The sequence below is a fragment of the Anthonomus grandis genome, chromosome 2 (assembly GCF_022605725.1).
Source record: "Anthonomus grandis grandis chromosome 2, icAntGran1.3, whole genome shotgun sequence".
NCBI classification, from domain to species: domain Eukaryota; kingdom Metazoa; phylum Arthropoda; class Insecta; order Coleoptera; family Curculionidae; genus Anthonomus; species Anthonomus grandis.
In genome coordinates, this window is record NC_065547.1 from 32,020,062 (window position 1) to 32,034,698 (window position 14,637).

At 34.9% G+C, this 14,637-nt stretch overlaps 1 protein-coding gene across 1 annotated transcript; it reads right to left on the minus strand.

The window, feature by feature from the left end:
- Positions 1-9,490: 9,490 nt before the first annotated feature.
- On the minus strand, positions 9,491-11,847 carry LOC126750106 (uncharacterized). The gene is made up of 2 exons (XM_050459613.1): positions 11,487-11,847; positions 9,491-11,422 (listed from the first exon to the last, which is right to left on the minus strand). Exons 1-2 carry the CDS (start codon positions 11,594-11,596, stop codon positions 9,724-9,726), a joined length of 1,809 nt encoding a protein of 602 aa, XP_050315570.1. The 5' UTR covers positions 11,597-11,847; the 3' UTR covers positions 9,491-9,723.
- Positions 11,848-14,637: the final 2,790 nt, after the last annotated feature.

Here is a 14,637-nt window from a genome sequence, read left to right on the forward strand (position 1 = left end):
CTTGTTCTACTTTTTGCTCGTCAAAGTTCCTTAATAGCAGCTCCATCAATTTCTCGGTCTCCATCTTGGCCTGACTTCTTGTTAAAGGCATCCACTAAAATGAGCTTCCAAATATCCTTTACTTCTAACTCGCCTTGACTGTCGTTTAATTGTTTCCAAGGTAAAAACTGACTAAAAAATTAAAACTGAATGAATTGTCACGAAGCGCGTCCTTTTTAAAACCCTATGGAACAGTTTCGAAATATTTAGAATTATCTTCATTGTTTTTGCCGAAAGAGACCAATAATTTTAGGAGAATACTGACAGTCAAAGCAAGTATACAAATTCTAGAAAATTAGAACTACAGGGATTTACAATAATATAACCTAAATAACCTAAATTGGGGCCAAAATGGGGCTCTCAAACAAGATGAATTACTTAAAAACTAAACACTATAGATGAAAATAAGAAACCAAACGTAAGTAGAACCCTAAAGAAACCCTACGAATCAACTTTAACTACAGAATACTAATAAAAATAATACAAAAACTAGGAAAATAATTAACGTATTTACATTTTCATAATAGTATTGTAATTTAATAAAGTGCAAAAGTTGTATAACTGGGAGTCATCTGCATATTGTTGTAGTCTAGGATATTGCAAAGTTTGAAACAAATATAGAAAACAAGAGTGACCCCAAAATAGATCCTTGTGGAACACCAGTTGTAATATTCAAATAAGTTGATTTCTCTAAGATGCCATCTTTCATAACGGAGATACAATGCATTCTGTTACTTAAAGTTTTAATTTCGCTAGAAGTAACTCATGAGAGATCGTATCAAAAGCTTTAGTAAAATCTACTAAAGCTAGAAGTGTACTATGATTTTTATCTTGAGCGGATCTTATTTCATTTGTGAGATTTACTATTGTGGTTATTGTACTACAATGCTTACGAAAATCTGATTGGGATTATTCCAAATGAATCTATGTGTTTCGAGACTTGACAATATATGTGTTTTTCTATAATCTTAGAGAGAACTAATAAAATACTTATAGGACAAAGATCTTGTATTTCCTTAGCCTTAGAAACTTTTAACACATGTTTAATAACGGCATATTCAATATTTGGTGATATATCTTGAAATATAACTCTCTCATAATTTATCAAGTCTCTAATGTACGCAGCCACTCCCCTTCCACGAGTTTCCCTATCCTCGCGCTCAAGAAAGTACCTAGGTACTAAAAAGTTTTTACTATCACATTCAGCCGTTAGCCACGTTTCTGATCAGCCCAAAAATATCAAATTTATATTGTTGAAAGTAGTTGAGAAATTCATTGAAACCCATACTTAACGACCGGGTGTTTAGATGTGCTATTGAAATTATTCTATTAATAACTTAAATTTTATTATGATTTTTATTTGAGGTAAGTAATTGTGATTAATTGTTCGACCTTCCCAACAGCACAGATTTGTTCTAAAGACGTATTTTGTACGTACTCCACGAGTACCCCAAAAGACGTATTACGTACTATGGCCCTAGATAGAACGTCCACTTTCCGCAGGATTCTACATCATATGACTCATGTGTTGGGCATAATATGGCGTATCTAGGATGTTAATATAACTCCTTTTTTTGTGTGATAAAATGTATTTGGGAGAAAAAATAACTTATTTATAAAAAGTGAAAATATATTGATTATAAAAAAAATAAAAACAAAATACGTATAATATGTCTAAAATCAAAACAAAAAATAAACGTTTAAGAGAATTAAAGAAAACATCGCTTATTCTTCTCAACTATTGTGAAATACAGTCTTCAATTTTCTTTGTGCTTCCAATCCCTGCTTGTAGTGCTGCACCTTAAAATAATGTTTTAAAATAAGCAAATAAGTAATTCATTACTACTAAAATAAAAAAAAATGATCGCACCATGAATCTTAAAGAAACCTTCCTATCACTGAGTGAACAGTAAAACTATATTCAAATGTAAAAAGTAAATGTTATTATAAGCCGAATTTTGATAAATCCTAAATTACCAAGAGCGTAAACTTTTTACTTTATTACAAAGGGACAACAATCCACGCCGTGACGCCAATATTGCCAAGCCGACTGAAAGAAGGGCGTTCGTTGTCGTATCTGTCACTTGTCTTAAACACTATCAATGGTGTCAACTCATCTTGCCAAATGCTTATTTGATACAAATTACGAGACAGTTTTACCACTAACCAAAAATCTTTATTTTTAATTACGGGTTTGGCTAACGACGTTAGCATCTTCGGGAGAAGATTAGAACTAAACTAAAAGTTCTAACAGATCTCGGATAGAGCGGAAAAAGCAATGAAGGATGGCAAACAAATTTGAAACATAAACTAAAGTTTTATTTTTTAATGCATTTAATTGCTTAATACATGTTTCTAAACTCAATAAAGATTCGTTAAAAACATTAACAGTAATTCTAATTCAACATATAGAAATGTTACTATGACATTCTAAAACCTGGGCCATCTATCCTCGAATTACCCTATATTTGAAAAAAAATCTTTCCTGGCATATAGTTTTATGTATTAACAAAATGTATATATTTTTTTCATTCTGGTAAAATCCATAGGAGCTAAAATATTTTCTCAGTATTTATATGTACGTCCGTGACACGTAACTAATGAACGTACGAGCTACGTATCCAAAAGTACGTACTAAATACGTTATTTTTATAACAATGGACGTATGGACATAAATATGACGTAAAAATTACGTACTGAGGACGTATGATGTTGTTTGGGTTTTACTACTGTAATAAAAACTCTTTGTAAATAAAAATTAGTTTCTACTTTTTAGTCCGATTAGCAATAAAAGCGTATTCTATTAATTTTTTAAACTATTATTTAATGTTATTAGATTTAGAAAAAAATGGCTTTTGTGTAAGTCACTTGCTTGCATTGCAAGCATGCCTTTCCGTCTAAAAAATTTGATCAATTAACTTTATCTAAATCCATCCTAGTTGAAAAGATTTTTTACTTAAAAGATTATTTATTAAACATTTATATAAACATATATTCTGAATATCATGCATTCAGTCATCTGCTGAAATAGAATATGTCGTTTTTTATAGGTTTTTATAACTTTGATCATTGAAGAATATCTAAAAAGGGACTAGTTCGAGAGGTTGTGCATTTTAATAAAGTTTATTATCTTCTGATTATTATGATTATTTTATGCTTCTAGGCTTATTACATTTGAGAAAATGACTATTAGAAAGAAACAGAAATTTTCAGCTGATAAAAGTCATCATAAATGACCAACATAAAAAAGTAAGTTTTTCCGCCTTTGTTGTCTCTCATCATGGAACACCTTGTATAATACAAAAAAAAAATCCTAATACATCTCAAAGCAATTTTAAAAAATAATTACATTTCTCGTCTCCGCCCATGTAAAACAAGTGATTCATCCCCGAATGTCAGTTTTGCGGTTTCCAACCCTCCGGGATATGAGAGTATTTTGTCCCTTAGGGCCGAGCGATCATAATTACTCATCTTTTTTCGGGATAAAGGACCCGAGGGGAACGAGGAAATAGTTTTTTCGGAAGGGCGCCCCCAGCACAAGGAAATCCATTAGTTTCTATTGTATTTATAAAAAAAAAACGGGAAAATGACGTCCGTTAGGTTTATAAGGGAAAAAGGGGGCGATTAAAGGAGATCGCTACAAGTTGGAAAAGGGAGCTGCGGAATGAAACTAAAAATGACTTTTGCTCGCAATTACTGTTCCCAGGGGCACTCGGACATGGATGCAATTAAAAGTTTACTTGACCGTTTATAATTATGATTATTACACACGGGCCGGTTTCGTTATGAACTTTAACCATTAGGGCTTCTCTTTTTAAAAAATTTATAAACCGAAGCTGTGCAGGTGGTGCATGTTATAACGTGTTTCGTCTGGTTAAGCTTTTCAGATAATTAAATTGCGAATATTCTAGTGAGTTTTGTTGGTTTAAACGCCGGGGACTTAGCTAATGTTCGTTGATCAAAATTTCATATTTTATATTACTATCTAGGTATCATTCTTTATCATTAATGCTTTATGGCAGTCAGGAGATTAATTATTTATCTATTTATAAAATAAAGACCAAGGCTCTTTAATAGACAGACATAGCCTCCCAATTACAAGAAAGTATAATATGTTACAAAACAAAAAAACTATGGTAATAAACCAGTCTTTTCAAACTTTGGATTGGCAGTATTTGTCAAGAACGATTTGAGTTGCCAGCGGGAGGAAACGCTTGAACCTGCGGACTTCGACGTCATGTGGTTCAAAATAATAGCCAGTGGTGCCACGAAATTTATCTTTGAATTATCTTTGAACCTGGTTGATTGCATTAACCATCTGCAAATTGACCACCCAAGCGCAGAAATCATCGTCATGGGTGATTTTAACGTTTACAATATCAACTGGCTGCGCTTCTGCAACAAGAACGACGATGAAGGACGAGAAGCTGAGCTATTTGCCACCATATGCGGGCTTACGCAGCTTGTGGAGGACCCTACCAGAATGCCCAATCGAGATGGCGAGTTCGCGAGTCTCCTAGATCTGGTCTTGGCTTCAGACCCTGACTCGTACACTGTATCAGTACATGCCTCCCTAGGAATATCGGACCACAAATTGATAACAGTCTCTTGCCAGTTGGAGGTTAAAACGCAGGATCCTCCGATGCCGCGGAAGGTATGGCACTATAAATCAGCAAAGTGGAACCATCTTCGGGAATTTTATCGCTCATTCCCTTGGAAAGAAGTCTGCTTCAGAACCAATAACATCTGAGAATGTGCAAACCAAATTACAGAGACGATCTTGGCAGGAATGAAAGCTTATATCCCTTTTTCTACTAAATGCGGATCAAATAACAAGCAATGGTTCAACCTGAATTGCAAAAAGGCAGTAAACACTAAAAACGCAGCATATCGTAAATGGCGTCAACATCCTTCCATCGAAAATCGGAGAAACTTTTTAGCCTCCAGAAATAGCTGCAAGCGAATTATTGATAAATGCAAAGAGAGTCACAACAACAGGATCAAAAACAAATTGCTAAACTGCCCAAATGGAACAAGATCTTTCTGGTCGTTATCGAAAGCCGTTAGTCAAGGATTTGCTAAGTCGGCCTTGCCACCCCTAACAGCAGATGATGGTTCTATCGCGGTAACAGCATGGGAAAAAGCCAACTTACTGGGTAAACTCTTCGCGTCCAATTCTACTATGCACTCGCAAGGCAAAACACCGCCATATTTGCCAAGGGTGAATTCATCGATGGGAGAAATTTCGTTTCCCCAACGAATTATCAATAAAATTCTTAAAAGCGTAGACACCAACAAAGCTTCTGAACCCGATAGAATTCCAGCCCTAATACTAAAACGTTGTGCAGACGAATTGACTCCTCCCTTATGTAGATTGTTCACGGCATCGTATAAGCAGGGCCAATTTCCAACAAGCTGGAAAACTGCTCGAGTGCAAGCTGTACCCAAAAAGGGTAAGAAGACGATGCCCTCCAATTACCGCCCGATTGCACTAGTTCCAGTAATATCGAAGATTATGGAGAAAGCAGTCAACCAACAACTGTTAAGATATTTGGAATCATCTGGACTAATCAGCGATCATCAATACGGCTTCCGAAAGCTTAGATCCACCGGCGATCTTCTGGCTTACGTCACACATTTGTGGACGGAGGCCATGGAGAAGCACGGCGAGTCCCGCTCAGTCGCTCTTGACATTTCCAAGGCATTTGATAGAGTGTGGCATGAGGGACTACTAACCAAGCTCTCCTCAAATTATTGAATTGGATCAAAAGTTTTCTTGAACAACGAACAATCCAAGTAGCCGTCGATGGAAACCTTTCCGATAAATTTAACATTAATGCTGGAGTCCCTCAAGGATGCATTCTATCCCCCACCCTTTTCTTGATATATATCAACGATTTGCTAGGAACCACTGTCAATCCAATCTACAGCTTTGCGGACGATAGCACACTTATTTCCACATTTAAGTCCGCCAAACCAACGACAGCCGCAAGTTCACAGAATCTTAGGCAGCAATAAGTAGCTTCAATCAACAACGATATTAGAGCAATCTTGGAGTGGGGCGGTAACAATCTGGTCAATTTTAACGCTAAAAAAACGCAGGCTGCAGTATTTACCATGAAGACTAACCTTGGTGGCCCGGAGCTGATTATGGCAGGGAAAACATTGCCAATGAAATCATCTTTACATCTTCTAGGAGTCGAGGTCACCAACAGTGTGTCCTGGCATGACCACGTTGCCGAGGTCGCCAGGGCGGCTTCCAAAAAACTCGGAGTGCTTTTCAAAACGAAAAAACTGTATACACCAGAACACCTGCTGACTCTTTATAATGCTCAAATACGCCCTTCCCTCGAGTATTGCTCGCATGTCTGGAGCTCTGCACCCAAGCATAGTTTAAGTCTGCTGGATTCTATATAGAAGAGAGCTATTCGTCTTATTGACAAACCAGAACTGACAAGGAGTCTGGATAGTCTGGAGCACAGGAGAAAGGTGGCTGATCTCTGTTTATTCTACCGTTATTATCACGGTAAGTGCTCCTCTGAGCTGGCAGGCCTGATTCCACCCAGGGCTGTTCCGGCAAGAAGGACGCGTTTAGCAGTTGCGGCTTATCAACATCAAGTCCGCCTGCCTACCCCAAGGACGTCGCTGTATCGGGACTCATTCATCTTGAGAACAAGATTTGTGGAACGGGCTTCCACCTCACATATTTCCCGACGCATACAACCTACAGCAATTCAAAATAAATGCCCACAAATATCTTCGCGCAAGCACCAGTCCAAGAGTGACATAGGACTTTCCTCTTGTGCTTGTGTTTACCATGAAAAAAAAAAGAATTTAAAAAAATATTACCTTGTAAGCAAAAACAGATTCCTGGAGCTTTTAAGAATCCCGATAATTTCAATAATTATTTTGTTGACAGCAATAGCTATAATAGTCAAGAAATAATGAATTTTTATAAAAATAATTTTTTGCCCGTTTCAAATTAATTTTTATTTCGCACAGTAAGTTATAATGATATATATTCTATTTTATTTAGCATTAAATCCAAAGCATTTGGTATCGACAATCTTAATATAACATTAATTCATATGTGCTGCCCTTTTATAATACCTTTTATATTGCATATTATTAATAAATTCATTGAAAGCAGCTATTTTCACAAATGTTGGAAAGAGATATTTGTGATGCCATTGCCAAAGGTAAATAATCCAACAGATTTTAATCAGTTTAGATCCATTAGTATTCTGCCTAAATTTTCAAAAATTCTTGAAAGAATCTAAGACACTCAAATTCTTTTTAAATGCTAATGATATTTTGCCCTCTAAACTGTCTGGGTTTAGAAAGAATTTCAGTTGTGCTTCAGCAATGGCGGATGTTATTGATAACATTATAAGATCTAGGGATGATAGTATGATTTTTGCCCTTGTTCTATTGGACTGTACGAAAGCCCTTGATTTTGTTAATCACGAAATTTTAAAGTCTATATTTCACTATATAGGTTTTTCTTATAAAGCTATTATTTTCATTAATTCTTATTTAAGCGGTAGGGTGCAGCGAGTCAAGATAGAGGAAAATGTATCTGAACCTTTGGAAGTTCATAATGGCGTTCCTCAGGGTGGTTTTTTAGGATCCTTATTTTTTATTATTTATACTTTTAGATTTTATTTTTATTTAAAAAACTGCCTTTACCATTTTTATGCTGACGATGCTCAGTTGTATTACTCTTTTCTGCCAGAACATGCTGAAAATGCAGAAGCAAAAATTAATGAAGACTTACAAGCCATATGCGATATTTCTTCAAAAAATTTTCTAAAATTAAAGTTGTCTGTAATGTTTATTGGTAATAAGCAAAAAATTAACCATATTTTAAACAGCAACACTATTAATATTAAGATGGGTGATGCTAATATTCCTGTTGTAGATAATTGTAAAAGTTTGGGCTTAATAGTGGATAGTCATTTGCGATTTCATCAACATGTTTCTAATGTTCTAAAAAAGGGTATTTTGCTTTAAAATTAATTTACTTGCATAGGTGTTATCTAACTGAAGATATTAAAAAAATGTTGTGTGACTCTTTAGTGCTGTCACAATGCAATTATTGCGATGTTGTTTACGGTTGGTGCCTAGACTATAATGACAGGTGTCGATTGCAAAAGCTTCAGAACTCATGTATTCGCCTAATTTTTGGCATACGCAGACATAATCGCGTTTCCTATAGACTTTCCGAGCTGGGGTGGTTAAATATGCAAAGTCGTAGGATTGCTCATTTACTTACTTTTTTTTAATAAAATTCTTAAATACCGTAGTCCATCTTACCTACACCTTAAGATTACTTTTAGAAATGATGTTTACCATTTGGGCTTAAGAAGAAACACAATTCATATTCCGAGACATAAGACTTAATTATTTAAAAGGTCCTTTTCATATAATTTTGCATATCAGATGAACTCTTTGGGAATAAATTTTGAGTTGGGTTTGGTGTCTGTTCAGACTTTTCGCAGAGGACTTATGGTGCGTCTAATGAGTCAGCAGCTATCTGCGTAAAATATTGAAGGGTCAATATTGTTAGTTTGGGTATGGGTGAAAACTAAAAATCTGTGTTTAGTGTGGGTAACTATGGTATAACTATAACGTGTTTTTTTTTTGTGAGAGGTACTATGTTAATGTTCTAAATTTTTTGGGTAGGTATGTATAATTCAACTTAGTCTGTTACAAGCGTTTCTACATTTTTTTTAGTTAGTTTTTTTAAGTTTTGGCCACAATGTTAAAGACCAGAATCTGACTTGGCAGAATTCTGAATTTGTTGGTCATCTATTTGCATAAAATAATAAATGTGTATTTTTTTATGTAGTTATGATGAGTTTGCAAATAAAAAAATATTTATTATTATTATTATTTTTATAACTAAGCAAAATACTAATGTAAAATTAATGCAATTCGTAATCCGTCTGAAGTGTCCTTTAAAACTATTAAAACTTATAATTAATATGTAAAGGATCAATAACCTTCAAAATATTTTATAAGCAAATTATATTATATTCTAGTTATAGGAAATGGTGCAATCTAAATAATATGTTGTATTGTTACCATGGGTATATTAACCTTAAATAGTTTAGTAAGCATTAGGTATTATTCCACGTATTATAATATACCAGTACAGTGACATTATGTATTTCGCTGAATAATTAATTAGGAAGAGAATTAAACAATATATGTAATATAATTGGGTATTAATAAAATGTTATTGATAGCAGCAACAAGGGACGTCTTATTTGAGGCCATTATTTACAAAACTCGTCCTATGCTTTAAAGCAAATTGTTCAGGAAATGAAAAAAATGCTCACAGAACTACTAATGCATTATAATTTAGCTGTTTTTTTTTACTGGTAGCTTCGTAGGTACAGAAAAGCAAAACCACTAATTAGAAATCTAAAACGCTAAAAATGTTGCTAAAAATAAATAAATAAAGTGCATAGAGAGAGTTTTGCAAATAAAATTAAAAAAATATATATCTTCTAGTTCTTCCCTTTATTAATCAAACATGATAATAATATTAAAACTAGGGTGAAAGCATAAACAAATCCTAATTGCGTTTATTTAACTGCATAAAAAACAAAGAAACATTTTTTCTAACAAAAATAAAAGTTGGAAATTCAGTCAAAACAAAATCAAAATATAAATTATTCAAACAGGAAAATCCTCAGTTTGATTTTGGCATCCCTCCAACTTATCGTCTTCTTCGCGTGCAGCGGCAGGCTTTGTGAGATGACTTTTATAGAAAGTTAATTGTGGAAGACTCCTCCAATCGTTTCCGTAATGTTGAGCCAGCAACTTGTCAATTGTACTTTTGTCACCCTTCAATTGATTGCCTAATGGTATCTCTTTAGGCGATAGCGAGGAAACTTTGCAATTTTTTTTGCAAATACCTTTAGGTTGCCCAATATTAGTGCGATAATTAGGTTCACCTTGCACCAGAACAGTACCATTATTCCTGATGAAAATGAAACGTTTTGCTTTATTGAAGGCAAAATGCCACGATGAGGGATTCTTCACTACTCTTTTGGTCTCTGCTCTCCAGTCGAATAGTCTCCAGTCAACCCCTAACTTTCGAACAGTGGCATGTTTTTTAATTATGTCATCATATTGACAAGGTTCGACAATTACTGGTGTCTTCTTTATGTCCTTTTCGACCAAACCAAAAACCCTGTCGGGAGGGATGAAGGAATGTCCAACCATCGGGAAAATCAGTTCCAGACATTTAATGTTTTTTGGCGCCCCTTCTTGAAGCCAGTGGGCCAGCATTGCCATCATTATAGTATTTTTATTTTGGCCGCCACACCCGTCGGCAAATAAATTTATTTTTGTTACGGAATTTTCAAAATTGAAGTTAATCAAAACATCTCGAACAGCCGATGTTATAGCATTAGAATGTTTCGGAGATTGAATTTCGGTCCATAAGTATGAAAAGACATTTGTGACTCTTAATTGAGTCTGGGAGCTACCACATACGACTGTGAAATTATGGTAATTAATTTGCTGGCTAAAGTAGGCAGATTGGTCAGGCAACCGTGGTAAGGCCAGATTCTTTTGACAATCAAAAGAAAAGGTAACTGTTGTTGGTTTAGTGTATTTAAGTAATTTGAAAAAGGTTTTTGCCTTCAATACGTGGATGCGATGTTCCACAATTAATTGATGCCTACCACTCGCGGATGTCATTGATTTAATCTGTTCTTTCGTCCTCAGGCAGAAAGAACAACAGTCAGTCTGTGGGGTCCCAAATGCAATATTGTAATTAGCATTTACATATTTTCTGAAATAACTTATTTTTACATGCATACCTTCCGGGGTTTTTGCCAGATATTGATTGTAGAGCTTTTTAAAAGAAAGGTCACAAGGTAAATACATCCGGACACTTGACTTGCTTCGGCAATAGTGCGATTCAACACACTGAATTGATTCAATGAATTGCTTTATGCTTTTTTGCTTGTCAATATTTTTTACACCTACTCGATCGCCACCTCTGCGTTCCTTTGGAAGAGCCCCGAAAAGCACAAAATTTCGCATTACCCTTTGAATTCTATCTTTACTAAAATTTGATATTTCCAAAAAGGCATTTCGGCATACCCTTATCAAGTGCCCATCCTTCAAACGGATATTGTATTGTATAGAAACCTGAGCGTGGTCTGTTTTACCTCTTTTGGGTTTGTTTCCCGTGCAGCAAGCCAGTATTCGCCTATCTTGTTCTATCTTGTCTTTAGATTCGTACAAGTACGCGTGACACTCCTTGACCTGCGCCATCGTTAGTGTCGTGCAATAATAAGGTTGTCCTGGTCGACCATCATGCTTGCAGGTCGGATACGTTGCCAGAGTCTGTGGTAAATGTCTAGAATAGAACAGCAGGGATTAATTAAAAGATTCTATGACACATTAAAAAATGATATACCTACCGCATACGCTTGGCAACATTTCTTTTATAGTTTTCTGGCTGACGTTCTTTCTTACGTCCTTTCCCAGCAGGGCTAGGTAAAACACTTGAACTAGCATGTAGTATTTCCATAGCAAATAAGACGTTAAAATAATAATTGAACACTGAACAATATCAACAATCGTTGAAATAAGACGGACGATAACAACTAATATGACACACGCTGCGACTGCAAATAAGACGTAAAAACACATAAACAGCTGCAAAAAGTCACGTGAATATTCTAACGCGCGCTATTGGTTCAAACGCATTCAGCGAGTTTTGCAACTAATTTCGCGAAGCATAGAGCCAGTTTTGCAAATTACAAGCCTTTTTGATATGATATTTAGGTATCAAAGAGCCTGTTTAGCGCGGAACTGACTCGACCAAACTATTAGCCTCATAAAAATGAACATTTCTGACACAAAAAACAATTTTCGGTAAAAATGTCGATTAGCGAGTTTTGCAAATAATGGCCTCATTTCACAAATAAATCAATATTTGAATATAAACTAACAAAACTATTATACAGTGCTTTTCTTTCAAAACGAACGACTCTTAAAAACTTCTTAAAAAACGCGTTAACTTAGATATACAGGGGAACTTTTAATTTTATATTTCACAAAGTTCTGTCAATCACCTCCTCATATCCAGCTAACCACACTTTGATATGTCAAACGGGAACCCCCATCGTGTGACACAGCATTGTAAGCAGAATTAAAATGTCTATTCAATAGTGCCAAAAAGAATTAAATCAGTTGACAAACATCGGCAAATGTTTGTTTGCTAATATCTCTCGCTATATATCGTGATACTCGCTCGTTTGCTAATAGATTACGAGCAATTCGACCCTTTAAATCACTAATGTTTTCAGTTGGGGTTTTATAAACTTTCCTTTTTAAATCCACCAAAGGAAAAAATCGGGCGGTGTTAAGTCTGTCGACCGTTCAGGCCATTCAATTGCACGAGGCCTGCCAATCCAATCCCTGTAAACTGTTCATTAAGCCACTCTCGAATTAGCGGAATGGCAACTGTAAGGCAAACATACTAAAGTTTAAGTTAATAAAATATCTTTTATTACCACATATTTTTGCTTACTATTCGCTTATACGTTAACCTGTTTTGTTTTTTCTGGTTAAATAGGAGATTGTATGCCCTTTAAAACGATTTAAGTTTTACAAAAAGTGTTGGATAATGACCTGTATCAAATACTTAGTTAGAAAAGTTAGTGTATACGTGACATATCTCAGTGCCCCTTTCCATATTTTCGCTCAGAAGGCTTAGGAATGGTACTATATTAGTTACCTTTAGAGCGATATAATTTTGAAATTGGTAAATTAGGAGGTAAGTATTAGGACCAGGTCATTACTTTTAGTTTTTTTTTCCATTTTGCAATAAGTTCATGTTAGTTCTTTTAGACATGAATTTAAAACAAGTAACAATTACTAGTTAGAAATTAATTTCATAGGTTAATATTAGTTTAAATTATGTTTTTTTAATTTATTTTTAAAATATTCTAAATTACATAAAATATCAAATGAGTTAAATAAATTATATCAATTTTTAACACCTGATAAATGTGTTTTTGTTCACAAAATTATGTAAAAACAAACTATATAATGCTTTTATTATGCGTGTAAATTACAAAATATGTAATTGTAGATGTACAAATAGGTCCGAGCTTTGAGGGCATAAGGGGCGAGACTTAAGAACACTTTCTATTTGAATGAGGACGGTATTGAGTTCTTCAAATATGAGTGTTTGCAAACCAATTACATATTGATTATACATAGATTTGACACCTGCTTCCCACAAACCTCCGAAATTTGGATCATAGGGTGGATTAAAATGCCATTCAATTTTTTCTTCTTGTGAAGCGAGATGCATAAAAGAACTTATTTCTTTCCATGCGCCGGTAAAGTTTCTCCCTGATCGCTATAAATGTGGTTCACCCTACCTCTCCGAGCAATAAAACGGCGCAAGGGCGCCAAAAATGCAGCACTTGACATGTCTGAAGCAAGCTGTATATACAGAGCCTTAGTTGCCATACATATAAAAAGACAAACATATGCTTTTAAAACCTTAGTACCTCGAACACGGCTTGAGGTTATAGATAAGGGTCCGGCGTAATCAACACCAACATGAGCAAACGCCTTTACTGCTGTTAGACGACTAGGGGGTAAGTCACCCATGAGAGGGTGAACTGGCCTAGGGTTAGAGCGAAAACAATTTATGATATTTAGAAATTATTCGATGAATGGCACGTTTTGGAGCCATAATCCAGTATTTTTGGGAGAGAATATATTGAAGAGTTTATAAGCCAGGGTGTAACATAATTTTATTAGTATATTCTATAATTAAATCGGTTAAACGATTATTGGAAGGTAAGAGAATTGGATGTTTCTTATCAAAATAAATTTGGCTATATTTAATACAGCCGCCAACGCGTAAAATATCTCTTTTATCGAGAAATGGGGTGAGTTTGCGAAATACTTTTGTTAAAAATTTATTAGATTTAAGAGCGTGTATTTCAACTGAAAAACATTCATGTTGAACAAACTTTATGAGCAGGAGCAAGGATTCTTTCAATTCAAAAATTGAAAACATTCTATATTTGCGATTTGAGTGTTGAGTTTTACAATTATCAATAAATCTCTTTAAGTAACAAACAGTGTTTTGAATCTTTGTCAGAGAAGAAAATCGATTAATTATTCGTGCAAAGAAAGAAGAAGTCTTAAATGCTGATAAGCATTGAATGCGACATTCTTCGGAGGGTTCGAAAAGTTCAAAAATGCTTGTTGGCCAATTAGAATGAGGTTGAGTAAGCCAAGGGGGCCCCGCCCGCCATAAGTTATTAGTAAGTAAATCCAAGGGAAAAAGACCTCTGGAACCTGGGTCAGCCGGGTTATCCTCTGAAGTAACATGATGCCATTTAGAGGGAAAAATTAATTCTTGGATATGAGCAACTCTATTTGCGACAAAGGTTGTCTATTTTCGTGGCTCATTTTTTATCCAACACAAAACAATTGTTGAATCTGTCCAAGCAAAAATCTCATTAATTTTAATTTTATTAGAGAAGACTCCCAAAACATAAGTTACCAATTTAAAGAGTAATACGGCCGCGCATAACTCTA

Coding starts and splice junctions, on each gene's coding strand:
- LOC126750106 (XM_050459613.1), bottom strand. CDS start 11,596: ATGGAAATACTACATGCTAGTTCAAGTGTTTTACCTAGCCCTGCTGGG. Junction 11,423..11,486: donor AATGTTGCCAAGCGTATGCG/GTAGGTATATCA, acceptor GTTCTATTCTAG/ACATTTACCACAGACTCTGG.